This window comes from Bombus pascuorum, chromosome 2 (assembly GCF_905332965.1).
Source record: "Bombus pascuorum chromosome 2, iyBomPasc1.1, whole genome shotgun sequence".
In the NCBI taxonomy this organism is placed as follows: Eukaryota; Metazoa; Arthropoda; class Insecta; order Hymenoptera; family Apidae; genus Bombus; species Bombus pascuorum.
This window is the reverse complement of record NC_083489.1, coordinates 2,284,433-2,312,374: the sequence shown is the minus strand read 5'-3', so window position 1 is coordinate 2,312,374 and position 27,942 is coordinate 2,284,433. Positions and strand designations below refer to the sequence as shown.

Here is a 27,942-nt window from a genome sequence, read left to right as displayed (position 1 = left end):
TCACTATAATTATGCTACAACGTCGATTGTGTTTGAACTACATGAAGCACGAAGGAGATGATGGGGTAACACGGGAAGAAAAACTACAATTCTTTCCGGCGTAATTAAGAGTACCTATCTTTATAAAATTTCTCGATACACGGTGCACCCTTAAACGAGGATAGCGCTGCAGACGGAATTTCTTTGAAATCAGCTCACATTCGCTGATTGGCGAGCTAGAAGATGGGGCTGGAGGCGCGTGTAAGTACGCATGACCGCGACCTCTCGCCATATTTAATTTTTCCCAAATTTTGCGAGTCGATGTCATAAAGAAAATCAAAAGAACAAAAATCATTCACACGTGAATGATCAATCGAAGGGACTCGTATACAGTGGCGAGACGTTCTCGTCGAAGAATTCGAGGACATCGCAATGGAAGGAGCGCGGCGCAGGTCGCGTAACTCGCGTGCATCCAACCCCCGCGGATTTTTCCTCGCCCGCGCGCGATTTTATTCTGCGCATGGAAAGCAATTTTGCCCAATCATAAATAGGGCTATTGTGGGGGGATGGTGTATGCTGCTGGCGCATTTCATACATCCGAGTGTAATGGTAACCAGATAGAGGCGTCGCGCGGGGCTATCGGCCGGTTAGCATCGTAAATACTTACTACTTACTTCCGGTGAAAAATTTCGTCTCCCTTTACCTCGTTCTTTTTTCCCTCGTTCCGTTTCACCCCTATCTTTATCGCACCGTTATTTTTTTTCTAGTTTCCCATCTGTCTCTGTCTATCCCATGCCAATTTTTTTTCTTTCTCTCTCTCTCTCTTTCTTTTTTTTCTCTCTCTCTCTCTCTCGCTCTCTCCCTCTCGCGCGCGGTACTTTTTTTCTCGCGGCGTGGAAAGCTTACGTATGACGTACTCTGTGCACGGAACGGAAGTAACACGGCGTGATGCACGACACGTCGCACGCGCGCGCGCTCTCTCGTTTTCTCTCTCTCTTATGTGCGTGTATGTGTGCTGCGATAAATCGTGTTTGTGCGTGTAGCGTACACGGCCGAGCGAGTGATCTGTGACGTCAGTGGTCCGATCGGTTGTCACCTGTCAAGTCAAGCTCGTATCCCTCGAAGTCTTACCTCGAAACTTTCTCACTCTCTCTCGCGTATCCTTCTCTCGCTCCGACGTAAGCCTTCTTGGTGCTCCTCTCGTCTCCTCTTTTCCACCTACACACGCGCGCTTCCATCCCTAACCGCATCTCTATCTCTTGCCCTCTTACTTTTGCTCTCTCTTTTATCCCGTTGCACTCATACTAACCAGCCTCGTGCCGACCACGCAATCCGATCCATTTCCCTCCCCCTGCTGTCTCCCTCTGCTCCGCGAGTACCAGCATTAACCCCCTCTCTGCTTAACCCTCGCGGTTCCTCCCTCTCGCCCTGTCGTTTCTTCCGTCCACCCACCTTCTCCCCGTATTTGCTCCCCCTCCCCTCCTGCTCTCTCATCACTGTGCCAGCTTCCATCCTTGCCCACCCATTTTCTCTCACTCTTTTCAGTTGGTAGAACCAGTGGCGTAGCCAGCTGCGAGATTTCTCTCTTTGCTGCAAGAGAATCGTTACCATTGGTCGTAAGATACGTCTTGGCAAGACAGCCGATATTAGCCGATATTAGCCGATGTGACATTCATTCGTAACCGATATACGTAGAAAAAAGGAGCAGATAATAGTAGCTGTACATGTAAAGGAGAAAAGCTACGCGAGATACTATTCGCGTATCTCGTATCTGTTTATCCGACGATTCGAGGTACATGGTCGTATTCGCTGGTATACTACTACCATACGTAAAAGAGTCGGCCAAAGGGAATGGAAAACGGAGCACGTACTCGAGCTACACCACTGGTCAGCTGCGTGTATCTATTCGTCCATCTCTTTCGAGCTTCGAAAGTGCTCTCTTACCGCGACCTTCCCTTTCCCCGCTGTCCAGGCGCTGGTAGCAGCCACCCCCGCGCGCACGTTTCGCCCTTCCTGGTCGCCTCTCTGTCGGGCCGAAAAGCATCGCTTTGAAGCAGCGAGAGCGCGACTGGCACCCACACCGACTCTGCCCCCGCCCTCCCTTCCCACCCACTTGGCGTTGGTCGCCGGGCTTGCCACCCACCGATATACATCCCGCTCGCTCCGCTCGCCGCGACGACCGCAGACACAAAAACAATAACAAATCGATTCGCGAGGGCAATGGGAAGGGGTCAACGAGAGGTAGGACGACGAAGAAGAGAGGCAGGGGGAGGGAGATCGGGGTAGCTCTGTACGTATGTCTCTCTCTATCTCTTTGGCTTCTCCCTTCGTCCCACTCCCGCTCTCTTTCCCTCTCGTTCCCTCCCTCGTCCCTCTTTCTGGATATTGTATAGAGAACGTTATGCTAAAGTATGCATGCACGAGGGTCGGTCCAATGGTCAGGAATCTCGCGAGTTCGTTCTGCGGCAGCACGTATCCGGACGTATTTCTCCGTACCCCGTCCGTGCCTCGTGAGGGAGAGTCCGCGTGCACGTTACACTCGTGTACCGTCGGTACTGCGTAACTTCCGGTCGACCGGTAAACCTCCAAGGATCGGCTGTGCTTCTTCGTACACATAGTAATAGAAAAGCTCGGGGTGAAGCGTGCCCGGGCAATGATTTACCGTAATGACGATCGGCCTGAATCGCGGTAGGCCACCGGACGGGCATCCGTAAGAAGGAATCTTTCATTATGGTTCATTGGTTGATTTTTTCAAATTTTTCTTTCTATTCGTTGCTCGATGTTGGATATTCCGTGTATACACGCGTAGCTTCCAGGATGTTCATTCGTTTTCTTGTCAGTTTAATCAGCTTGTTTGCCCGAGACTCAGCAAATCGTCTTTCCTCGTTCGTTTCGAGAATTGTTTCTTTTTCTTCTTCTTATTATTATTATTATTATTGTCATTATTATTGTTATTATTATTATATGTTGTTTCTTTTTTTTTTTTTTTTTTTTTGTTTCTCCTTGTTATTAGTGTAAGATCGCTGTTATGCTAAAAGTTACATTTGCATGATGCGTATTATTTTTACGACACGATCGATATTAGCAATTGACATTAACGTTAGAAACGATGGCGATGTTTTTGATTTTTCATATTAACGATTTTTACTTAGCGTCCCGATGTCTCGATGTTTCTCGCTAGGATTTTGTTCGAGTTTAGTTGCTATTTAACAAAGTTTTATCTTCGAGCTTCTCAATTTGTTTTTCTATTATGTAAATGGTAGCGTAGATCAGGCGAGCTGATCGTAAAAGACTTCTTTTTCTAACTGAAACGCAATTTCAGTCGGTCGGTACGCACAGTGTAGATCTAGCGTTCAGAGAAGTTACACCGATTTCCATGATTTAATGTCGCGATACTCAAGATTGCAGTATTGTACTTTACGTTAGCTTTCCTTCGCCGAGCCAAATATTTTTCCACAAATTCTTTGAATATTTCCGACGAAACAGCTTTCGACTCGAATTTATTCGCTTAACTCGTCTCGCGTTTTTATTAAATACTCTAAGCCGCGACAAAGATTTGTCAACAGAAATCATTATTATTTTTCTTTACCACGTTTTTCAGTTTATTCGTCGAGATTTTCTTTGCTTTTAAATCCGACCAATTTCACGTGGACCGTCATAGTGCCGTCATTTTACGTTGCGAACTAACGCGCTCGTTTCACGAAATTACGTCGGAAAAGCCTACAATACTATCGCGTTAACTATTCAAGAACCTCGCGTACGATCGTTTCGAATAACAATACAACTTTTTAATTCGGCTGTTTCTCCTCTTTTGTCGCGAATTTCGTATTTATGTCAGTCGTATGACGCGATTCCGGTTGGAAAATTATTCTGCAAACATTATCCGTGAAAAGAAGCGGAAATTCAATAGATGTTAGCTGAATAAAATATTTGTTTGCATTATTACTACTTGATTTATGAGATAATGCGCAGAATACCGCAAATGACGGCGACAAATAATATATTTCCTCGTTTCGCTACGTTCGTTACGTTCATCGAACCAGCCTGACGTGCGCACGGCGAATCGATAAATTGTTTAACAAATAATCCCATCTCCAAAGGATATTTTCGCGTTATTTCTTTAATTCTCCCTTCCTTCTCGTATTTTCAAAATACCATTCACTCCCTATTACGCGTTCCATGTTTCATTATGTTGGATGTCAGCGAGCAATTATTAATTCGAACGTATAAAATTGTCTTGCTGGCATATCCGAGTGCGAGAGAGGAGCCGATCGATCGACTTATTAACGGAGATATTTGTCGCGTTATTTTTACGCGAATTCGCTCGATGGACGAACGACGAGAGGGGATAGACGAAGGACCGACGTAATCAGAAGTCCGCCGGTTGTTTTGGAAATTTTTAAACCGGAACGGTCATTAAAATGATTACTGTTTCCCCTGTACGGTTTCCGCGTAGCGTCGAACGCGTGCACCAACTTTCGCAAATAATGAGTTTTGAACTCGTCCATCGCCGGATCTATTTATTAAACATTACAAAATGCGCTGCAATTAAGTGGCGCGCTTCAGGCTACCCCATTGAAACTCCCATGCTCGAGTTCGTTCCGTTTACTTTTTCTTCTCTTTTCCTCCGTCGTTCTTTTTCTTTTTTTTTTTTTTTTTCAAACATTTTCAGATAAAAATTAAAGACGGACTAAATAGCAAGTTAAACATCGCGCGATAAACAATTCCGCTTGACGATTAATCGTAAACGAAATCAAAGCGATATATAGCAACGGTTTCAAACCGACAGGATCTTCCGTTTTCGTTTGGTAATTTTTCATATTTTTTTCAGCGGAATTTTCACGTTGCGCACGGACGAACGCAATTTCATCTTTAACTTTGATCCTTGTCCCGTTTCACAGGCGAATTCTGAAATTGCAAGCGTTTCCGCGTATCTCATTACGAAAATCTATCGTAATTCCCACACCCCACTTTGTCCCGATCCGTTCAAAAGCTCGTTCCCTCCGCGGATGAATATTATCTTCGTTAATTTATTAAGTATCACGTCGAAGGCACGACACGCGAAAGCAAACGTATTAATATGCGCGCGATAATTACGATATCATTGTGCGTAGCTTCGAGTTGCTCCCATCGACTATCAGTATCTTCCTCCGTTGTCTCTATTTCTCTCCCCGTTTGCTTCCGTTCTTCCTACGGTTCTCTTCTACTTGTCTTTCGCGAATTTCTTACGTTATGATTACGCCGGATTTTGTCATTAGGTGGTATTGACAAAGCCCGCAATCACTTAGTTTTTCAACGCAATACATCGGATCGATCGAACGTGCGCATCAGCCGGCGAAATTATTCGAGTAACTCGTTTCCAAAAATCTTTTACGAGTTTGCTGTGTCTATACGTAGCGCGAAAGTTTTTCAAATTTCTCTCGCGCGATAGCGTTTCAGACGAATCTCAAATTTTACGTAGCAGCTGTAGGATATTCGCTACGTTTCAATTAATCGATTCCATCCATCGCGTTAATAAATCTCGTCGTTCAGCGCGACTATCTTTCGCGCTTGTTTATATATCTTTAAGGTGGCATTCACAATGCGTACTATACATTTTTGTTATTAAATATACGTTCACAATAAATACCTTCCGCGAAGGTTTCCGGGTTTGTTTCGAGGACCAACGATGCAACGTCGTGTCTTGTTAGAGGAAAGATGAAATTTCAAAACGTTTCACGCGATACGTAGAAGGCGTACATGAAAAATGTTCTACTCGTAAGCAGTCGAGTACCTTCAATGTAAATTCCTATTAGTACGCGAGCCTCTCGGAAGCTAAATCGATCAACTCCATCTTCTACCTCAATCTCTCACCTGCGTAAGCGCGCGATTAATATTCGATTCTCAGAAAACAAATTACTTACGTCCGTGAGTTCGTCCGTTACGAGAAGGCAAACGATAGAAAATTTCGAGACAAATTTCAAAAATGCCCCTTGCAGTGGCATCGCTTTCCTCTGCTTTTCGACTTCTAATCACCGCGATTTATACATCGAGAAATGTATAGGGTCGACTGTTTCGACGAGTTGAAATAAATTTCGTCCTGGGGATATTTCTCTATTCTCTGCTGTTTAAAAGCTTCTCGTAGTCTCTCAAACGATGCCTAAACGATCGAGCCATCGCGAGACTTTATATTTTATTAAAGAACGTGCTATTTCGGGTAATGTCATCTATCGTTCAGCCGTCTCTGATTTCGACTAGCGAGAACGTTGCATAGACAGGAGCGTAGGTAGTGGGAAGCAAACAAAAATGAATATCGTCTTTTCCATTATCCGTGTCTATTTCAAGCTCCTCTTAATCAACTATCGGCGGAAGTTTCAAAATAGTCTATCCACCGTGATCGAATCAACCGATTCGTGGTGTTATTTCGAATCTTTTGTATCTCGATTTGGTAGCACGATACCGAAGGGGTTGCGGGGCAAAAGTAGGATACCGTGGCCAAGTGTTCGTTGATCTGGTTAACAAGTATACCGCGATACGGGGCGTACAAAGCGGTTGGCGAAAGTATCGGAATACTTTTACAAGCTTCTTGCGCGTGTATCGTGTAAAAGATTTTGGAAGCTCGTTAGCTCGGTAACGAGACGCGGCGATCGGGATTACGTTTCGACGAATCAAATTTCATAGAAATTTAGAAACACACACGGAAGAGATATTTATAAAAACACAGTATAGAGAGATGTTTATTGGGAATACACGCTTCGCAAGAATAGCGCAAATACCACGATGCTAGAGTTTAGTTCTCTGTTCGCCATATCGTCGAGTCACGTTGATTAGCGAGTCTATCTTTAGCGTTAGTTACACGTTTAATTAAGACCGCAGTTTATGTGCTACGTGTACGTCAAGTGTACGTTTGCGACGATCGTCTTGCAACTTCTACCTACGTTCCTCGATTTCTTTCGATGCTTTAACATCACAGTCGCGATCTTCGTGAACCAACGTCGTCCAATGAAAATATTCGTATAACATACATCGAGAAATAGATTTCTGTGACGAGTGTTCGAATGCTTTCGCGAGTCCGCTGTTCCTTCGTCACGCGGTTGCCACGTAACGTCGAAGACAATGGTCGAGGATCACAGGATCATCAGGTCGCACCGATTAACGCGTTAATAATCGGTGCTTGCAGATGGAATATGGGATCTGGAGTTTTCACGCCGCGGGTGAACTTTGGGGTGACCCGCGTCTCGCCCGAAGGCACCCGATTCTACCATCAAGCGCCACACAGTTGCTGCCGAGGGCCGCGTTCGCCCTGAGCGGACTCCACCGACCGGACATGGTGCCGTTACCGTTGACTTCCGCCGGGCCGCCGTACGGACCTATGGAATTAGTGACGAAAAGGGACGGTGAACGAGATGCGGAGGAGAACGAGGAGAAGGAAGAGAAACAGGACGACGACGAAGCGAACATCGATCGAGCCGACGAAAACGATAATCAGGTATAATTTGGGATTATAATTTTCTTTTTTTTATTCGGTAGATCTTCTACAATCAATTCTCATTGTGAATTATAAGTAAATTATTCTGGCGTGGTACTGTAACTTGGATTATAAGAGTTTATAGTATGTTTGATTCTAGTTGAATCAGGTATAATTTAGGATTATAATTTTCTTTTTTTATTCGGTAGATCTTCTACAATTAATTCTCATTGATAATTATAAATATAAATTATTTTGGCGTGGTACTGTAACTTGGATTATAAGAGTTTATAGTATGTTTGATTCTAGATGAATCAGGTATAATTTAGGATTATAATTTTCTTTTTTTATTCGGTAGATCTTTTACAATCAATTCTCATTGTGAATTATAAATATAAATTATTTTGGCGTGGTACTGTAACTTGGATTATAAGAGTTTATAGTATGTTTGATTCTAGTTGAATCAGGTATAATTTAGGATTATAATTTTCTTTTTTTATTCGGTAGATCTTTTACAATCAATTCTTATTGAGAATTATAAATATAAATTATTTTGGCGTGGTACTGTAACTTGGATTATAAGAGTTTATATAGTACGTTTGATTCTAGTTGAATCAGGTATAATTTGGGATTATAATTTTCTTTTTTTATTCGGTAGATCTTTTACAATCAATTCTTATTGAGAATTATAAATATAAATTATTTTGGCGTGGTACTGTAACTTGGATTATAAGAGTTTATAGTACGTTTGATTGTAGTTGAATCAGGTATAATTTAGGATTATAATTTTCTTTTTTTATTCGGTAGATCTTTTACAATCAATTCTTATTGAGAATTATAAGTAAATTATTCTGGCGTGGTACTGTAACTTGGATTATAAGAGTTTATAGTATGCTTGATTCTGGTTGAATCAGGTATAATTTAGAATTATAATTTTCCTTTTTTATTTAGTGGGCTTTTTCAATTCTCATTGAGAATTATAAGTAAATTATTTTGGCGTGGTACTGTAACTTGAATTATAAGAGTTTATAGTACATTTGATTCTAGATGAATCAGGTATAATTTGGGATTATAATTTTCTTTTTTTATTCGGTAGATCTTTTACAATCAATTCTTATTGAGAATTATAAGTAAATTATTTTGGCGTGGTACTGTAACTTGGATTATAAGAGTTTATAGTACGTTTGATTCTAGATGAATCTAAAGGGTAATGTCTTTTTAGTCTGCGGATCTGATCCGTCGTGTCAAGTAATTAATGAGGATAACTAATAAGTTTTGGTGGTTGTTAACTCTTGTATCATATGTGTTACTGAATTTGGATATTTCTTCTTTGACTGTGGGTATCTTAAGGTCGCGATTGGTAACATACCAAGGTGCATCTATTAAGAATCTCAGAGTGGGATTATAATTTAACATTTATATTTCTTCGAGTTGATTTCTTCGAAAGTTCGGTAGGTTCGAAACGATGGACGTAATTTGTAATACCGTAGGATCTTATACCACAATTAGTTTATTTACAATAAATGGATTAAACAGATGTCGATTAAACAGGAAACGATGCTTGTTTAACGCGAACTGATCACGATAACGTATTATAATTAAGACAACTAGATAGTTAATTTCCAACTCTCTTCACCACGAACTCAACGCTCTCTCGACAACGCTGGTGTCACGTAAGAGACCCAAGGAATCACAAAACAGTCGCAGTTCAAACGTTTCACAAATAAGGCGAAGAAATTGAATTTTGTATATGATAGTAGAATTTATTATGCAAATCCAATAGAGTGATGGTTCCAAGTGTTACAACAGAATGATTCAAAGTGTTGCAAGAGACTAGGGTGAGCGCTTATTTTGGAGGGTTTTTATACTGAGGTTTTAGCCCCTCTTGAGGGTTGTCAGGTGGTGTACATCAGAGGCGCCTATTCCGTTACTATTTGGTCATTGTTTCGATGGCTGTGGCACGCAGGATGTTTAGCCTATCCTAATTACTGTTTCCGAGCAGGTGGCCTTCTTGAGCGTGTGACACTGGCAATACTCTCTCGACAACGCAATTCACACTCTCTGGCTTCTCTACTCACACTGACTGTTAATTCGTTTTTGTCCCTCTGCAACCCCTTGTCTTCTGTCTTAGCCTCACCACGTGTTCCACAACTCCTTGTTTATAATTCGCCCGACACCCCCCAGGCTCCTCGTCCACGATGCTACGATACTATAAGCAGGTATTGGTACAGGTGACGGCGAAGTTTCTACTTTGTTGATTTACTTTTATTCCATAGTTGTATCTTATACCATAGCTGTATTTGTTTAACGGCAATCGATGGATTACATTTTGTTGAAATTTGGTTGTACGGTAGATACGAGGCTTTGAAATTTCAAGTAACGTTCAGAATAACATGAGCTGGTTGGTGAAGACCAACAACAACAAAGAAGGTTTGTTAAACTATTAACGATCGACAGTCAACAATTTACTATCCGCAATTAACTATCAACGATCAACAATCAAGAGTTAATAATCACGTATCTCGAATTGTTTGCTTCGCTATGACGCTAAACCTTTCGCACTTTGCAGTTCGAGGCAGAATGAATCTTTTGTTCGAAACAAACGGATTCTTTTCTCCGTTGCCCCTTGATATCCCCACTATGCACGCGTTTATTAGTTGCCACATTTGCATTCTTCCGAATATTGGGCGAAAGAACCGTAGGGACATCGATGGTACATCAGGCCTTACGCTTTGAAGGTACAGCGTGTCGCGTAATTTTAAATGATAACCAATTAATTCAGTAACATAAAAGATATAACTTAGAAAAAAACGAAGCTGGCACCCCGCTGGGGGTAGCCGCCCACATGCTATATTATTTTTTATTTATATATTTTTTTTTTTTCTTCACCAACAAGATATAACACTTTACCAAATGTCCGCAAGGACAAATTGTAAAATAACCAAAATAAAATAAAAAAATAAAAAAAAAATTAATTCAGTAAAATGACTGCCTTTATTGGTAACACAGTTAAGTTTTTCGTACAAAAAGATTACAAGAACTGTCGCAGACCCGTCTCGTATCATCAAGTAGGAAAGCTCGGTGTGGGTGTGCCCTTTTGAACTAAGAACGCGGATTCGTCGTTCACATTTTTCGATAGAAAAGTGAAGGTAACGATCCGCGATGCCCTTTGGTTAATAAATGAAGCTATGAAGACAAAGAAAAGCAGATGTGGCTCATGGACATCCTTGTTCATGGGAAAAGCCTGCTATTTCGCTAGGCACCCGCTTTCTCCGTAATTGGTGAGAGCGTGCAAAAACATGAGGACCATCCGTAAGCCGAAAATACTTATACGAATGGGGATGAAACTAAACGGATTCGGTTTATGGTATTTCCTTAGGTTTGTTGTGGGTCAGTGTAACAACGTGTAGGTTGTCACGGCTGAAATTCGAGCAGCTATATTGCTACGTTGCGTGAGATGGTCCGCGGAACATCCCTCATGGTCAGGCCACCTAGGCCTGCCCATCGTCACGGTGGGCCGTATTAGGCACAAGGAACCCCTATAAACCGCATCTGTTAAACATTAAGGTACAGTCATGTAGACATCGCCGGTTTATGAAGGTTCCCAAAAATCTGTTGCACATCCTCGCTAATTGCGAAGAAAGCAGATGTGCCCTGTGAAACTGCTGGGTTTTCCCCAAGAACAAGGACACCCATGAGCCAAATTTACAGGAGACTTTCTCCTCGTATTGTATTTATTAACATTGGCCATAACCAATGGGCATCGCGGATCGTTACCCTCACTATTCTACCCAAAAGAGTAAACAGCGAATCCGCGTCCTTAGTTCAGAAGGAAACACCCTCAGCGAGTTTTTCTCAGTAAGAGCAGTAGAGCAGTCAGTGAGTCTTGAACAGTCACGCCTAGAGCTCGGAAGTGTATTGGAAACATAAGAATAAAATAAAAGTTTCTTTTCTCCTTAAATTTATTATTATTTTACGTGACAAGGTCTTGGCCAGACCGCGAGGAAACTCGCAAGGACCATCGCATTTGGCGTAACACATGGCAAGCGTTTCGTGTCGCGAAGCCGTTGGAAAGTTCCGTGGTCGAGTGCAGTCACAAATAGATAGAATTTGCAATATCGTAAGTAGATAGGGAAGATTTGTGTTATCAGATAGGTAGGCAAATGACGAAGATTTATATTTCTTCTTTGAAATTTGGATGCAACGTATGACGTCCGCGCGGTTGGGAAGCATAGTTGCGTGTAATTGTGAATATTATAGACAGGTAAATAGCGGAAAAATATGTTCACGTGTGGATATAATATCCGATGGAATTTTTCTATGCTCTTGACGTATGGTGAGTTTATAGAATACCTTCAGACATATTTCGGGTGAACGATTCGTAACGTTTTAGAATTAGGAATATTATTAGGTACGTAGGTAAGCAAAGGAAAGAGCGATATAATCTAATTCTGCTCTCTATTCTGTTCCAAAGCTTTAAATTAGATTCGATGCCGGGCCATTAAATTTGCAGAAAGGACCTATTAGCGGTTCAGATACTTGAAATACACCGCGAACAAAAGACAATCTATGTTTTTCCTTTGAGAAATGAAATCTTGTCCCTTCGTTGTGTATTTTCGGTAAGCATCCTCTCGTGTAATTTCATTTTCCTTCGAAACACGTTCCAATTTTCGCCAACATCGCAATTACCGTTATCAGCAGCACTAAGACTTCTCGGTATTTTGTTATTCCGAACGCTAAGACTTCCCGTTACTCCGTAGCCGTTGATTAAGCTACTTGGATCGTTAGCATAAAATCAGAAAACTTTCCAGAGGTACAGCCAAAGTTTCAGCTCGAAACACGCGGCTGTTGTTTCGTTTCTAAATAACGCCAAAGACATAAAGATTCTGTTTGATCCTGTAGACTACCGTACCGAAAGAAAATGACGACAACGAAGACGCTGGGGACGAAAGCGACACCGGAAGTACGAACAGCTCGCATCGTTCGGCCAACAATAATTTATCCACGAAGCTGCTCGACCCCATGTCCTATCTGACTTTCGACAAGGTTTGTCTAATTAAAAATATGTATTTAAAAAATACTACCTACAAGCTACCCTTTTTAATTTAACCAAATCCGAATTAAATGTCGGTCGAGTTACTTACATTTACGATATTTCCTATATTATATATTTTATGCTTTACATGCATATTTTACATCAGACATAGTCTCTGATATTTTACGTGTACGTGTATGTGTACATTACTCGCGTTCTGTATTTTATAGCATCGACATTGTCGATGATGTTGAACGCATAAAATACAAAATACGAATTAAAGTATTTCAGAACGGAGTAAATGAAATTCTTGTAGATCGTTTATGATGCAATGCTACCGATTCGCTGTTGGTAGCCGATTAATACTCTACGCGTTAATACAGTGGAAAGGTAGCTAAAAGAAAAGCGTGTCCGTGGAAAAACCTGTACGTGCCAGCTCGTACACGCAGAGAACACTCAACGTTTGCTCAGAAGCAAAGAAATAATTAATCAAGGTCTATCGATACTTGTATTTCTCTCTATGGAAGTCTATGTGACACCGTCTTCTAGCGTTATAAATTATTTAGTTTTTCGTTGTTGCTACTGCGCTACAGCACCCTCGTTCACGCGTAAATCATTTGCCAACGAGAAGATCAAAGTTTCTCGATCTTATATATCTCACGGTGTTTTCTACAACCATTCTTTTCTCATCGATCGAATCTTTATCCAAAGAATTACGTTATTACGTTACAACGTTATTACATACGTTTAGCGAGCGGTTACGTGACTGAACAAAAGTAAAGGAGAGATTTGCTTTCGTAACAGGATGGAACGGTTACACCGGTTCTTAATGGCTGGGTCCTCGGCGCTTATACCGCCATGCTTGGAAGACTTTCAGCAGCGACCGCGGCTCTCGAAGCTACGGAAATCCCCAACATTCCGTCTGACAGCGACTCCGAGAGCGAGCATTCGTCTTACACCGAGAAGTATGCCTTCTTTTGCTTATCAGCCGCTTTTGTCAAACTCCAGCTCGTCTTACGCTTTACACCGTAACGTGCTTAACTCGTCTCGTCTAATGCGAGTCGAGCACTTAAAATTCTTCCCTACTACGGTTCAGGTCGGATAAGACGATGCGAGAGAGACCTGGACACGAAATTACGTATATATGTATTATATATATATATATGTAGGTATGTACGCGCATCGAGACAAAGAGATGTTTGAGCGCAAGGTTTTTATTTAACACGCCATGGAATCGATAAAACGAGACCAATGAATCTGTCCAGTCGGAGGGCGAATCTTCCTCCCTGCTCAACAATGCGAGCGCGTTTCTGATATTTCAAAAATTCAAAGATAAATGGCGTCGTAAATCAACAGCTTTGAAGGATATTGACCAGCGTTGAGTTACGACCGATCCGTGAACAACGATTACGAAATTTAAAAAATAAAAAGAAAGAAAAAAAAAAGAATCTTTTTAATTCCGTAGTGCTCCTCGGGTGGGGCAGCCTTGTTTTTTTCACCAGTTTCCTGTACCGTGATTTATTCCTTTCTTTGCTTTCTCTCGTTGAAATAGCAAACTTAATCGAAGAATTTCACGTGCAAGTTTAAAAAGAAAGTTGCACCGATCGTTAGAAATTCTATGGAGTCTTAGGAAGAAATTAATAATTCCTTTGAATTTCCTTTCCACGCTAACTTTGTCAATTTCAGCTTCAAATACTTTATTCCCTACCGCTTCTGTTCCGGCTGTTACCGTCATTATCTTTACGCTGCGAATATTTTCTGCAAATTCGAATCATTACGAAAGAAATTTTACTTTGGATATTTTATATATTTCTGCGCATTACCTTGTATCCTGTAAAAATCCGCATTCTGATAGTTACATCGAGTCTACTTTTCCGTTACCTTGTTACTGCTTTATTATTTTACATTCGCCCTATTATTCAAAGGAATTGAAATTCACGATGGGCTTTCAGATCTCGAGGTAGCAGTCCGAACGTAAGCAACGCGCATCGCGGTTATTCCTGTGGTTCCTGTGACGTGGTCGCGCCAACGAGGCCAGCTCTGCGAAAGCATATCGTCGATTGTCATCCACCGGTACCCAGCGCAGAAACTGGAGAAACGAAAAGTTGTCCGTCCTCGGGCTGTGACTTCACCACGAACAGCAGATGTGAGATGGAGACTCATGTAGCTGCACACGTGGCACAGGGTATGACGCCCACAGGGAAGAAGCGTACTCTGGCTTTGCAACGCGTCAGGTATAGGTACTTAGCGCTTGCTTCCTTTATTGTACTTATATCTCGTTGTTCTTCCTATCGTTCAAAGTAATTAGAGAATCAAATTCAATTCAAAGTAATTAGGATCTGTAGGATGTTATACGAGAGGACAATATTATTGGTGATTATTAAATATTAAATGTTGTTATTAAATATTAAACATATTAAATGTTTAAATACGATATTTGAATTTTACGATATTACGAGTCGACGCTACGTATTTCAGAAATGAGGAATTCTCTAATTACTTCAGACAATACGTCGATTTAAATCACCCATTCTATCGTACGTAAATTTATCGGCTTTTTAACGAAAACAACATATTGTGCGTAACTCTGTGACACTTTTAATTCAACATAAAAGATATAACTTAGAAAAAACGAAGCTGGCACCCCGCTGGGGGTAGCCACCCACATGCTATATTTATTTTTATTTTATTTTTTTTTTTCACCAATAAGATATAACACTTTACCAAATGTCCATAAGGACAAATTGTAAAAAAACCAAAATAAAATTAAAAAAAAAACTTTTAATTCACGCCCGATACGTCTCAATTTCTGTAAGCAAAATATTTGTTACATTGCATAATTCTTACAAGTATCCGTGTAATCTTATCACAGAAGTACTACATCTAATTAAATTACAAAGGTTTCATAGAACCCGTCGATGTCTATTAGACTACGGCACGAGATATAAATAGTTCTGTATAATATCATTCCTCTGTATCGCGAAGCTTCTCTATCGTCAAGGTGAATTATGCAATTCTATTTTTAATATTTACAAAAATTCAGTTGGCGTGAAAAATAAAGTTGAAGCTCTTCGTGTATGTAGATATATATGTGAAAAGGTCGAGTATAGAATTGAAATGAAATTTATTGAAAAGAGACCGTGTAATTTGTTAGCGTTTAACTTATCTTTCAGACGAGCCAAGTAGTTCCGACTTATTGTACCTTTGAATGTGCAGATATGAAAGGGAGGAGTATCGGTGCTCGTTATGCTCGTACGCGTGCACCATCGAGAAAGCGTTCCAGAGGCATTTGAGGGCACACGCGAAAGGCACGGCGCCGGAAACGAGGGTGAGCTGCGCTGTGTGCGGCGCGGACAGATCGTCGGAAGTAGATCTGAGCAGACACATGAGAAGGCATCGCGACGACCGATACTTTTGCTGCGACATTTGCATCTTTCGCACGGTACAGTTAAAAAAGGTAATATTTTCCCTCGGCACAAAAGAAAACTTCGTTATTGGGAACGTCGACGCGCATAGAATTCTAAAGCGACGACACAACGACAAGCGTAATCAATGAACTTGGATTGTTTGGAATTCTGGTTGAGTGAAAAGCTCGTATAATCCCTGGACGACCGTAAATTCTACGGTACGCGTGCTGGTCTTTTGAATTTCGTAGAACGCTCGGGATACGCTCTACTTTCACCTGTAAATCAAGACTTTCGTTCTATATAAATACGTATATCGTACGAATTCTTCGTATGACTTTTTCCAACGACTTTTCACTGATCCATGAATATATTTAAGACCGACGTACATATACAATTGTATCATAGTAACGAAAAGCTTCGATGAATAAGACAAATTGATGTCGAATTCAACACGTCGGTCTATTATTGCTGCTTTTTCGTTCAGTCGCGGGGAGACGCGATCGCGTTGAAGCGCGTCAACGGCAGTCGTCAATTCCTGTTACGATTATAGTAATCGACACCACGAGCAGGTCGACCCCTTATTTCTTGTGGAATAATAGGGATGTTTGTTTTGGAATATAACTGTAGTCTACAGTTTTATAAATATATATTTACACCAGACAGGAATTCATAAAAGATATAACTTAGAAAAAAAACGAAGCTGGCACCCCGCTGGGGGTAGCCGCCCACATGCTATATTATTTTTTATTTATATTCTTTTTTTCTTCACCAACAAGATATAACACTTTACCAAATGTCCGCAAGGACAAATTGTAAAATAACCAAAATAAAATAAAAAAAAAAACCAGACAGGAATTGTTTGACTTTGTCGTGTCGGAAAGTACAGTAGTTGACCCGAAGATACGAGGAGACGATTCGAAGATCGGTAGAATCGACTGCCCGAGGATCGATAGAACAGTAACAGACCCGTCTCGTACTATTAAGGAGGAAAGCTCGGTGTGGGTGTGCCCTTTTTGAACTAAGAACGCGGATTCGTCGTTCACACTTTTCGGTAGAAAATCCGCGATGCCCATTGTTAATAAATAAAATACGAGGAGAAAGTCTCCTACAGATGTGGCTCATGGGTGTCCTTGTTCCTGGGAAACCAGCTATTTCGCTGGGCCAACATCCGCTTTCTCCGTAATCGGTAAGAGCGTGCAATAAACCTAAGGACCGTTTAAAGGACCATCCATAAATACTTATATGAATAGAAATTAAGCTAAAAATATTCGGTTTATGGTGGTTCCTTGGGTTTATCGCGGGTCAGTGTAACGAGGTGTAGGTCCTGGCGGCCAGACCGTGAGGGACGTCGCACGGACCATCTCGCGCGACGTAACAATTGCCGTGGCGATGTAAAACGTAGCCGATGAGATCGTTCTACATAATAGAATCGTAATTCTCGGCTGCAGCGTGCTTTTACACGTAATATTCGATACATATTAATATCGAGAAAAATGTATTAATGTATTAATTGTAGCTCGTTATAATTTCGCGTGTAAAGTTGTTTATCATACGTCGACATGATTTACATATTCGTATAAAGTTTCAAAGAGAATCGCTCTACGATATTAATTATTTGTTCGTAAATTAGAGTACATTATACTTTTATTAATATGTATAAGTCATTTATGAGAAGATAAAGCACGATCATCGTCGATTGACAAGGATCAGCTTGTTTTAGAATATATTTCACACATATACTTTGAATTATTCGTTATTTCATATAGGTATTTCCATATACATTGACTACAAAAATTACCAGCATTTGCATACTAATTAATTAGACGAGACATTTTCTTAAATATACATATATCGATTTATTGACAGAACGTATTATGAAATATGTAGTATGAAAATGAAATTTAAAGTCTGATTAAAAAAGAAACAAAGCTTCATTGAAAAATAAGGATATATGCAAATACTTCCTACGGTAAACACACCAAATATGATCTTAGCTTGTCCTCCCTCTTGTTACTCGTTCCTATAATCGTTCGTACGCCTACTCGGCTTCGTTTATCTAGTCTATTCTCTATTTGTAAACTCGAGAACAATGATCTTCTATGTTTGATCAGCTCATCCAACATCGACGAATGCACACGGGAGAGAAGCCACACCTTTGTCCACACTGCGCGTACCGAAGTGCACGCCGTGACAATCTGCGTAGCCACGTTAGACGAGTGCACAAGAAGGAGAATTTATATTGCGACACGTTCAGTCCACGCGGTATGCTGTTGACACCCACTGTCATCGGAAGGGACAGTCCTCTGGTGCAGAGCCCGGAATCCTCGCCGTCGTCCAACTCGGAATCCACGAACTAGCGAAGCAACACGCGCCAGGAAGCTTGAAGAGGAAGATGGAAGTTGTGGCCGGGGATCGAGCGGTTCGTCGTTGTTTTACACGTCCTAACTTTGTCAATACTGCGACTTATAGATTTTAGAATCGCGGAGGAGATTTTACATTGGCAACGAAGATCGTGTCATCGCTGTACGAGCTGCTTGGAAAATCGACATGTTTGATCGTTTTGAAGATGTAAAATTATTAGGATCGATATTATCTTAAAAGTATATAAAAGGAGAATAGATAGTCTTGGAATGTATGATTTAACGAAATTGGACGATCGGCAAAGCGTGGAATTAATTTAGATTTATTTTTGAAATTTAGTTAAATTTAGGTGAAAGTGAACGATAGAGGAAATTGCGCGTACAAGGAGCTTTAAATTGTCGGTAATATTTGCAACGCGAGATTATGGATTTCAAGCGAGACTAGCGACGGTGAAAATAGTCAGAAGTTGTAACGGTAGTTCTGAAAGGATTGCAACTCGGTCTTTAGCTCGATTATACGAATTATACGCCTACGATCCTAATAATAGACTACGATATGAAGTATACGAATAATAATAAAAAGAACGAACCAAGGAGAGTATGTGCAACTTCTGGCTAATCACGATCGACCTTGCCCTTAGTACGTAGGAATTATGTAGAGAATTGCATGCGAACGTCGATAATTCAATCTAGTCTTTGAATTCTAACGTGATCTTATTATTAGCCGATTTAATTATCAAAGTCTGTTCGTTGATCAGAACGTTGATGAACGAAACTAAAGCTGCGTAATGGTGCTAGAGTCGTAGACTGGATTATAGAGGAAGACTGAAGTAGATGCTTTCACGGTGTCACATTCGTCCTTTGTTTCCCTTTACGCCGTGATTTAAATGTACTTGAATCAGCGATTATTAAGACTGCTGTCCTGATGGCCAAGAGATTCTCATGTTACAGATCGATACGTCTTGCGATTAATTAACGATTAAATTGATCCTCGGTAAAATTCAAAAAGAAAGAAACGCGTAAATTTTGCGAAAACCAATTTTATATGTAATTGGATGAATTTCGTGCGAAGATCATAGGTGAGAGACGCGACAAGCGTGCTTTTGTCGATTTTCTAATTTTCATGTCATTTTATGATTCTTCATATTTATGTGGAACGGAAGAATTTTAACGTGCCATAGTTGAGAATGAAAGTGACCAGTTAGGTTCAAAGATGTAAGTTTTTTAAAACGAACTAATAAGTCGGTAAAGTTTCATGAAAGATATTGAGACAAACGATATTTTAATATTATGATATAGAAACATTTTCAAGAGGATGGAAACCGACTTCTTCTTAAAACTTTTCTCTTGCAAAGAGTAGGAAATGCTACCTATCATCTTGCTCACCTATAGTCCTCGTACTCGAAGGTGTAATTCACCGAATTAAATTTGTTTAATTAACTAAACGTATCGATAACACTTATTTACGTAATACGAAATGTCTGGTCTCTAGGAAAGGTGCTATTTTGCAAAGATAATTTTACCGTCGCGTCCTTCCATGTTTAAGCTTCAACTATAATTATAATTGTCCAGCCGTCTAATTACGATCGTTGACGGTATCATTGACAATGATATACATTGTTATTCTTATTATTACATATTATTACACCTGCTATTATTACTGTTTAGCATAACTTTAACGCGGTACTATTCTTACGGGGTATTGAAGATCGCAACGATACGTTACTATGTAATAGCGTGTATACGGTGTGTTCGTTAATCGAGGAAAAAGCAGTCCGTGGTAAATTTTATCGAATTTTTCATATAGATAACGATAAGTGACGCGAAAGTCTTCTGTTGGCGGTCGATGATATAATATACGTTCGCTTTAAATAACTTAGGTAAAAAGAGAAAAAAGCAAAAAACGAAGAAAAAATGTGACAACAGCGTTGTTTAACTTTTTCTCGCGTGTTAGATAAAAGAAAAAAAAATAGCTAAGGAATCGTACAAGTGTGTGCATCGAGCACAAAGTGCAGGACTTTCCAACGAAACTACAATACGCAAGCCAACTTCTTATGTGTCTCAAGTATAACTCTTAAGTCGAAAGCTATAGTAGTTCCAAACGCAAACTATTAAACGATTGTCGTCTGTAATAAGCAAATTCACCGACGTTCTCCCGAGAGAGAACATCGGTTTTACTCTGTCCTCACTTGACGCCTATGGAAATTATTATTAAAATATCGCAAATTTTTTCTCTCTTTAGGATCGAAGACCGTCCCCGAAAAGAAACGATTCGATTTGTCTGTCGTGCATTTTCTGCGAGAAAAAAAAAAAAAAAAGGCAGAGAAAAGGGGGAGGCGATAAGGCGAAGCCCAATATACATATAACATAAATGTGTGTCAATTTTTAATGTATCATAACTACGTTCTAGTCGATAACGGTTTTTACGGGGGGGAAGATAACAAGGCACGGGAAGAGGATCTATGCTCCTCGATGCGCAACGTTATGGCTGCGATTAGTACGCTACATTTTTTCTCGTCCGAGACGGCCATATTTTGCGTTTCGCAAAATAAGAAAAGAATGAATAAGAAGCGACTGAATTACGGCGGAGAAAAATTATTACGATCGATCGAACGAATAAAGGGAACGAGCGTCCAATGATTTCCACTGTCAGAATTTTATGTCGTTGATAAGCTCGAAGGAAATTATTTGCACGAACCACTTTTCCAACCAACGAAACACGTAGTTGTATTTTGAAAGTTGCTTGTATCGTTGCTTAAAATAATTAGCTCCATTCGTTTGAATTTCTCAATGAAGAATTCGCATTACGTAGTTTGGAATTATCTTAAACGTGCAAATCAAAGACCGAGATTACTCGCTCGTTTCTTCGGTCGTTTCTTTAACTACGACTTTAATTCTCCGACTATAATAAGATATTTGAATAATTTATACATGTGACGAATTATAATTGGAATTTTCATATACAAGGAAACATCGTTAAATTTGTCGATCTTTATTTCGAGTAAAACAACGTTCCTATCGATAGAATATTAATTTTAATTTTTACAATGTATTTCTATTTCTATAATGTATGTTCCAATTTTCTTCTACACGTTCCAATTAATAAGTTTGATAGTGTAAACGATACTCGTAGAATTCGATCGATCGTAAGAAGAATCATAAACGTCACCTAGAGCTGTACACATTTTCTCCGCCTACTATGATACGTGTGTTACGTGTACAGTATACAATACTTTCTTGCTTTTTGATATACGTATATTACATTCGAAACGATACTTTATATTTGTGAGACGTTTATTCCAACAGCGTGCGCGGCGAGTTCGCGATATCTTTTATAAAAGCGTAGTATGATTTTACGCGTAATAATTATGACGCATGTGTGCAACGTGGCTCCCTTGGTCGTACGAAAAGACAAAAAAAGAAAAGACAAAAAGATTAAAAAAAAAAAAAAAGAAAGAGAGAAAGAGAAAAGGGAACCGAAGAGATAGAGCTAAGGAAGATCCGTCGTTTCTTTTATTTTTCTTTTTTTTTTCGAACTTTCGTGCATGCACGCGGATGCGATGCTCTGCCCTACGCGTGATAATAGTATTTTTGGTACACGGTCGTGCCACGATAGCAGCTTCCAATCGGAACGGATATCGCGGAACGACGATTGTTGATCGTTGGTATATCGGTGCGTTGCGTATTGTATTTATAATGATAATTCTATTTTTGATAACCGCTCGATTGATTATTCCATTTTAGATGTTGATCGTTCTACGAGGCCGCGTTTAGAATAATTTTCATAGCTTTTAAGATACGTCGCGGGAACGAGCAACCGATACGATCCTTTCCTTTTATTCGCATAAGCATCGTTATAGAACGACTTGGTCCCATGGTCCATGCGAAACGTCTCGGACGTAGATCATTTCGAAACGACGAGAGAAGAAGAAGAAGAAGAAGAAAAAAAAAAGAAAAAAAGAAGAAAAGACAAAAGAGAAATAACTTTGTCACTTTATCGCTTTGCGAACGGATTGCCTTTCGCGAAATGGACGTAGAGCCTCCTCGAGCCGAACGTGTAACGCGATTCATTGGCATTCTGTATTTGAGTATACGGCGGTGCATAATACGTACGATATAGCAAAAAGGTCTTTTTATTATTATACATCGTATCGTCCGAACGATCGATCTCAGGTGCGTCCGAGATTTATTCTAATTAATTAACTCTAGCAAGCTCATTGTTCGTAAATGTCGTGCCAATAGCGAAGGGATAAAAGAGGAAAAGAAGGGAGCGCGTGCCAAAAGATGAGAACGAACGACGGAAGGAGAATGTAGCGTTTTAAGAGGATACGAAAGAATTGAGAGAGCGGAGGCTGCGAACCAGTCGGATCTGCTCGATCGCGTATCCCGCTTCTCGAGTTGTTCCTTCGTTCGAGCGATTCGAGCGATGATTAATCAATTAGTCGGATAATTAACTATAAACGGAAATGGAACGGGGATACCGAGCGAGCATCTCCGTCTTGTACGGAATTATACGAACTAGTTGTTACAATCTTTTAACTGTTGAATTTTTGCAGTAGATGGTAAGTGTCTTAACGTATACCTTATATAAACTACACGATAATATATTCTATATTAATGTTTCTTAGATTTACGTACGAACGATCGTCCGCGAGCTTTCGTCGATCATCGTCGTCGTCGAGCACTCAGAAGGCAATAACTTACGAATTAGTAATCGATTATTGTACAAAATTTCGAACGATACAACGCGCACGCGTTGCCGTTGTTCGAATTCAAATTTCGATATTCCGTCGTCGATGGTTCCAAGCGCGGTGCATTCCTTGTGAGAATCGACGATTTTCCATGTAAAGCCATCGGATCGATCGATTCTGGATACCTTCGAGGAATTGACACCTACGTAACGATATTGTCATTACGATTCGAGAAATTTCTCATTGACGTAGAATCGCGATATACGAGAAAAGAGAAAACATACATCGACCATTACGATTTATACGTGTAATATAATGTTCGAAATTTGGGAGAGAAGAGCGAGAGGAAGACGAAAGCGAAACACGAAGGAACGCAGAGACGAAACGTAAATAAGACGGAGGAGATCTCCGTGGATACGAAATGCAAATAAAAACGAGACAGGTGTTTAAATTTGTCGAAGGACGTCCGGATAAATAAAAAAGGTCTTAAACATTAATACAATCTAAATGTGATAATATATTTGCTATATTGAATTACGACGTAATTATTACATATTCTAATTATTGATAACGCGCGAATCGTACGGCAGAAGCGAGCAATTTTAAGAAAGTCCGTCTATCCGTGTGAATTGTATGGCGTGTGCAGCAGCAAGGTGATCGACGAGATCGGATTTCTTTTTTTACGTAAATCGAATACCGTGCCAAGAGCTTCAGCGTCTATTACCATCACGATCGGCTTGGACAAGTACAAAGTATTCGGATAACTTATTTTTTGATTATCGATGAACGACGGAAAAACGAAGAGAAACCGATCACGCGACGATGAAAAGAGCAAAAAAAGAAAAAAGAACGAGCGACTATGCTCCTTTAAAAATACACACTCCTTTAGATACAGCTTGTTCGCACGAATTATCGACGAACATCGAATCCAATTAGAACGACGAACGAAATAAGAAAAGAAGAAGTCGAACGAAGTAAAATAAAACGAGAAGCACGAGGAAGAAAGAGAAGAATCGTCGCGTCACCTTTGTCTGCGTTTGCGTTCGATAGTACACACGGCAAATCTAACGTTCGGATTTACGATTTGCTTCACGAAATATAAATTAAAAAAAAAAAAAGACTCTTGCGCTCTACGCATATATATATTATATATATTATATATAAATGTATGTGTATGTGTGTGGGTGTGCCTAAAGATTTTTTCTTCGAATCTATCTATTTCACTCTGTATTTACCATCTCTCTTTGGCCTTCCACTCTCTGTCGCGTTTCCTTGCCAAACGTTCTTTAGTCTCTTCTTTTCTTTTTGGGGAAACCAACAGAGAGTGGACCGGTTTGATTGATTCTTAACTGACGATCTATTATCGTTTTTTTCCAATTAATGCTCAATCTTTACAATAGGCGATCTTTCTCTTCTGTACGACTATTCGATACGAATATCATTTATTATTATTATTATTATTATTATAACCGTTTAACCGTATAATTAACGTTTCACCGATCAACAGTAAGATGGATAAAAAGCGAAGGAACAAGAAGTCGTCAGTTGAGGATTAATCGCGTTGTTTAACAATTGTCTCTCTGTGTTCCGGTTGTACCTATAATATATAATATATATATATATATCCCATCGATCGTTCCTCTTGATAGATGCAGTCGCGTTGTAACCACGCGCGTGCACGGTGCATCTGTTTGCGTAGACGGTCGTAAGCGATCTCGTGTTCCGGAGTATACGAATTATACGTAAGGAATATTCGTCGATGTTTCCGACGACTCGAAGAACCAGATAAAAGTAACTTATTGGGAAAAGAGATATTTTTACGCTTTGATGTTTAAACGGATGTTTCGTTCGAATAGAATGTTTATAAACACGTGACCATTTTTACTGTTGTATCGACAGATACTCGATCAGCGTGGATACGCGAATCATTTTCGCGTCAATTATCGAGTCGATAGACCGCAAAGTACGATCGTCTGTTCCGATGTGAGAAACATCTCTCTGGATGACTAATCTCGATGAACAACGACCAAACGAACTAAAGTCGAGACCATAGATCGCTTGAGTCATATCTTTAGTTCACCATCTTTCGTTGTGTATAGCACCCCTGGACGATACGATAGTTTTTATCTGGTTTTATCTCGTATACTCGAAGCTACGTCCCCGTTCATTTGCTAACTTCGTGCGTATGAGATTTAACCTTTCTATCTCGTTCCCATTTCCACGTTTCAATCGTCGGTGACAAACCACTTGTTCCGTAGTAACGCCTCTGCGATATATAAATTGTTTATTATTTTTCTTAAACAATTTCAAGTACATGTTATTCTTCTCGAGTATTTTTCCGCTGTTAATACAGTTCTTTGATAAATGCATCAGTGTTTCATAATCGTATTACTGCGTTCGTTACGACAGTCCGATGATATATTTATGATCATCGTGAATGCAAAATTTCAAATTCCAAAGTACTGTTACTTGCTTTAATACAAACCCAGGTCTGTATGGTTTAAAATCTCTAACTCGGTGGATATTTCCTATCGTCAAAGATCAGCCACAATTTTTTCTCTTCTCTATAGGCTCGAGTCTACCGTGTGGTCAACGCAACGCTGCTAATTTCAGTGCAATGTTGCTAATTTCAATGCTATCGACATATGTCGACTTTCTGCCTTTTTATAGCTACCTTACTCCTATATTCACCTAATTCTTCCGTAGTCTTTTTTTTCAACAATTTCGATACGATCCTCTCTGTCTTCTACTAAATTCCTCCAATATCTCTTCGCTAAAGAATTATCAACCAGCTTTATCTCCGCAATCGTATCGGATAACATAGTTTTTCAATAGTTCGTATCATACGTTAACTTTATCTTTCGTCCCTTTATCTTTTGTCACTGTTGCTTCCACTAATGCTCCCTGACGTAAAGTGAACAAAAATGCTGCTTTAGAGAGGAAACGTGACCAGGCCTATATTCGGAAAATGTGAAAAACGGTAGGCCTAAATAAATGGACAACGAAAAATTGTGAATTTTATGTACAGATAAATATTCGTATTTTAAATGAGCGATCACAACGACTTCGAAACGAATTCTAAAGACGCTAGAAAACACGAGACGCCGAAGCTGTCGAAGCAACAACCCCTTTCGGTGCATCGCCAACACTTGAACGATTTCACGCGACACGCTGTTCGATCGAGAGGCGTCGCGACGCTGATCCTTAACACCGTCCCAAAGATCGTCGACTGTTCGTAACTTTAGATTAATACAATTGAAATGCGGCCGTCGATGCGCCTCTCGACGTACGTGCGAAGATTCGATGATGTTCCTTGTGGTCGAACGATCGTGAAAATCAACGTTTAATTTATTCGCTCTTTGTTGGAAGATTCAGAAAGATTAAAAAATTTCGATGGAATTTTATGACAGGATTACGCAGCCACGCGAGTCGTAGATTTATTTCTTAACCTGTTCCGTGCCGCGAATTAATTTGAGCGAAACGCGTTTGATCGTCACGATGTCTAGTTAAATCTTCGACGATGTAATAAATCGATAATCGATTCTCAACGAACGATTTTTCCTAGTTTCTTTATCGTCAAGATTTCTCCAGTCTCTGGTACACATACGAAAAATATCTATAGATCTTCAACTTTCCGTAAAATATATAACGACATTGCGTGTAATGATATCCAAGATTGGGGTTAGGTTTTGTACGTTTCTTAAGCGCTTTCTAATTCGAGAAATCTTGCAATCCTTCACGCTCCGCGACAATTGACACGAGCCACGTCGTAAGGATCGTGTTGACCCTTTCGTTAGGGAGAGTCTTCTTTATAATTCTATAATTAAGTTTACGAAGATCTTCGCCACAGGGAACATTTTCCGCATAACTTAACGACGCGAACGAGAGAGACACGATGGACGAACGATGCACGCGGCACGTATACGGATCTCGAAGTCCGTGCACGCGCGTTACTCGCGTACTCGCGCCTCCAGACGTACGTAACGATCAGTCTTAAGGATACAATTAACGAGAAAAGTAAACGAATAAACTTGTCGTCGCCATTGTGATTTAAGGTAGAGGAATTGACCCGTGATTGGTCGCTCAACGTGCAACACCGAACCGGCGTTCATGACTATTTAGATAATTTAAGATAAATTGGCCAATTGATATCGACATCCGGTGTAATTGTCCTTTGGTAAATTCTGTCGCATGCAGGATGCTTTGTGGCGATATCGATAAACAAAAACAAAAGTTCGCACGAAATAGTTCGTTTGTCTACCTTTCTTAAAATCGATGATCCATTTCGTAGTCAAATCATTTTTACCTACGTTTATATATTTCTGTGTTTTTATGATTAAAATATAGTAAAATAGAAATATTATATACTTGGTGAAATGGATCGAAACGATAAAACGTAAATGTCCTTTTTACGATATCTAAACTGCCGCGATTTTCAAATTTTTATGTCACAATTTCTCTTTCTTTTCGAGAAGCGAAAACGCTTTTAACATCCGAAGAACAGCTTTAACACGATTTCTGTATATTTTCCTTCGACTTAAGAGATCCTTTGCTCGATAGAAAAGGCGATCGAATCCAATGGAAAATGTTCCAAAGACTACAACGAAATTAACATCTCTGTCTTTCTTCGTTTCTTCTTTAAAAATTATTAGAATCATCAGAAATTTCATTCGTGCGGATATTATCTCAGAATGGGGCAAATGGTTTCTTTCTCTTTGACCTATAGAAAATTTCTCAGCGATTTATTACGCATTTTCCACCACGAAGCTTCTCGTGCGGTATGGATCCAAGTCTCGCCGATTGATTCGTATTTGCGTCGAACTATTCGTAATTTTAATGATGAACGATCGCGATAGATCTTCGTCTCGTTTTAGACGAAAATGAAAGAAAAGACAAAACGTCGGTCGGTGGTGCTTCGCATTCGAGGACTCTCGGGCCAAAACGTTTACCTGTTTGTATTGCCGGAGTCACTATTTGGCTTTGGCGCGATAAAGTCTTAATAAAGGTTTCATTAAAATATTTA

The 27,942-nt window shown here is 40.0% G+C and overlaps 2 protein-coding genes across 7 annotated transcripts in view; one reads left to right on the top strand and one right to left on the bottom strand.

Moving 5' to 3' along the window:
* The window catches only part of LOC132916269 (polyisoprenoid diphosphate/phosphate phosphohydrolase PLPP6), a 46,537-nt gene that overhangs the window by 3,319 nt on the left and 15,276 nt on the right, over nt 1-27,942 (bottom strand). The window contains exon 1 of one of the 2 annotated variants that reach the window (XM_060976124.1): nt 1,111-1,319. The exons of the other annotated variant lie outside the window; for it this stretch is intronic. The gene's annotated coding sequence lies outside the window, so the exon portion shown is untranslated. Of the gene's footprint in view, nt 1-1,110; nt 1,320-27,942 lie in introns of those variants that run through there. 2 annotated transcript variants of the gene reach the window in all.
* On the top strand, nt 541-27,942 carry LOC132916263 (GDNF-inducible zinc finger protein 1-like). 5 transcript variants are annotated; one of them, XM_060976112.1, is made up of 7 exons: nt 541-625; nt 7,139-7,447; nt 12,329-12,472; nt 13,266-13,426; nt 14,414-14,701; nt 15,678-15,918; nt 17,980-27,942. In XM_060976112.1, exons 2-7 carry the CDS (start codon nt 7,139-7,141, stop codon nt 18,223-18,225), a joined length of 1,389 nt encoding a protein of 462 aa, XP_060832095.1. In that variant the 5' UTR covers nt 541-625; the 3' UTR covers nt 18,226-27,942. The 5 variants fall into 5 exon arrangements, with proteins under 5 accessions (XP_060832095.1, XP_060832096.1, XP_060832098.1 ...); XM_060976113.1 differs by lacking the exon at nt 541-625 and adding an exon at nt 1,660-2,269; XM_060976115.1 differs by lacking the exon at nt 541-625 and adding an exon at nt 2,527-2,689 and having other exon boundaries at nt 14,414-14,695.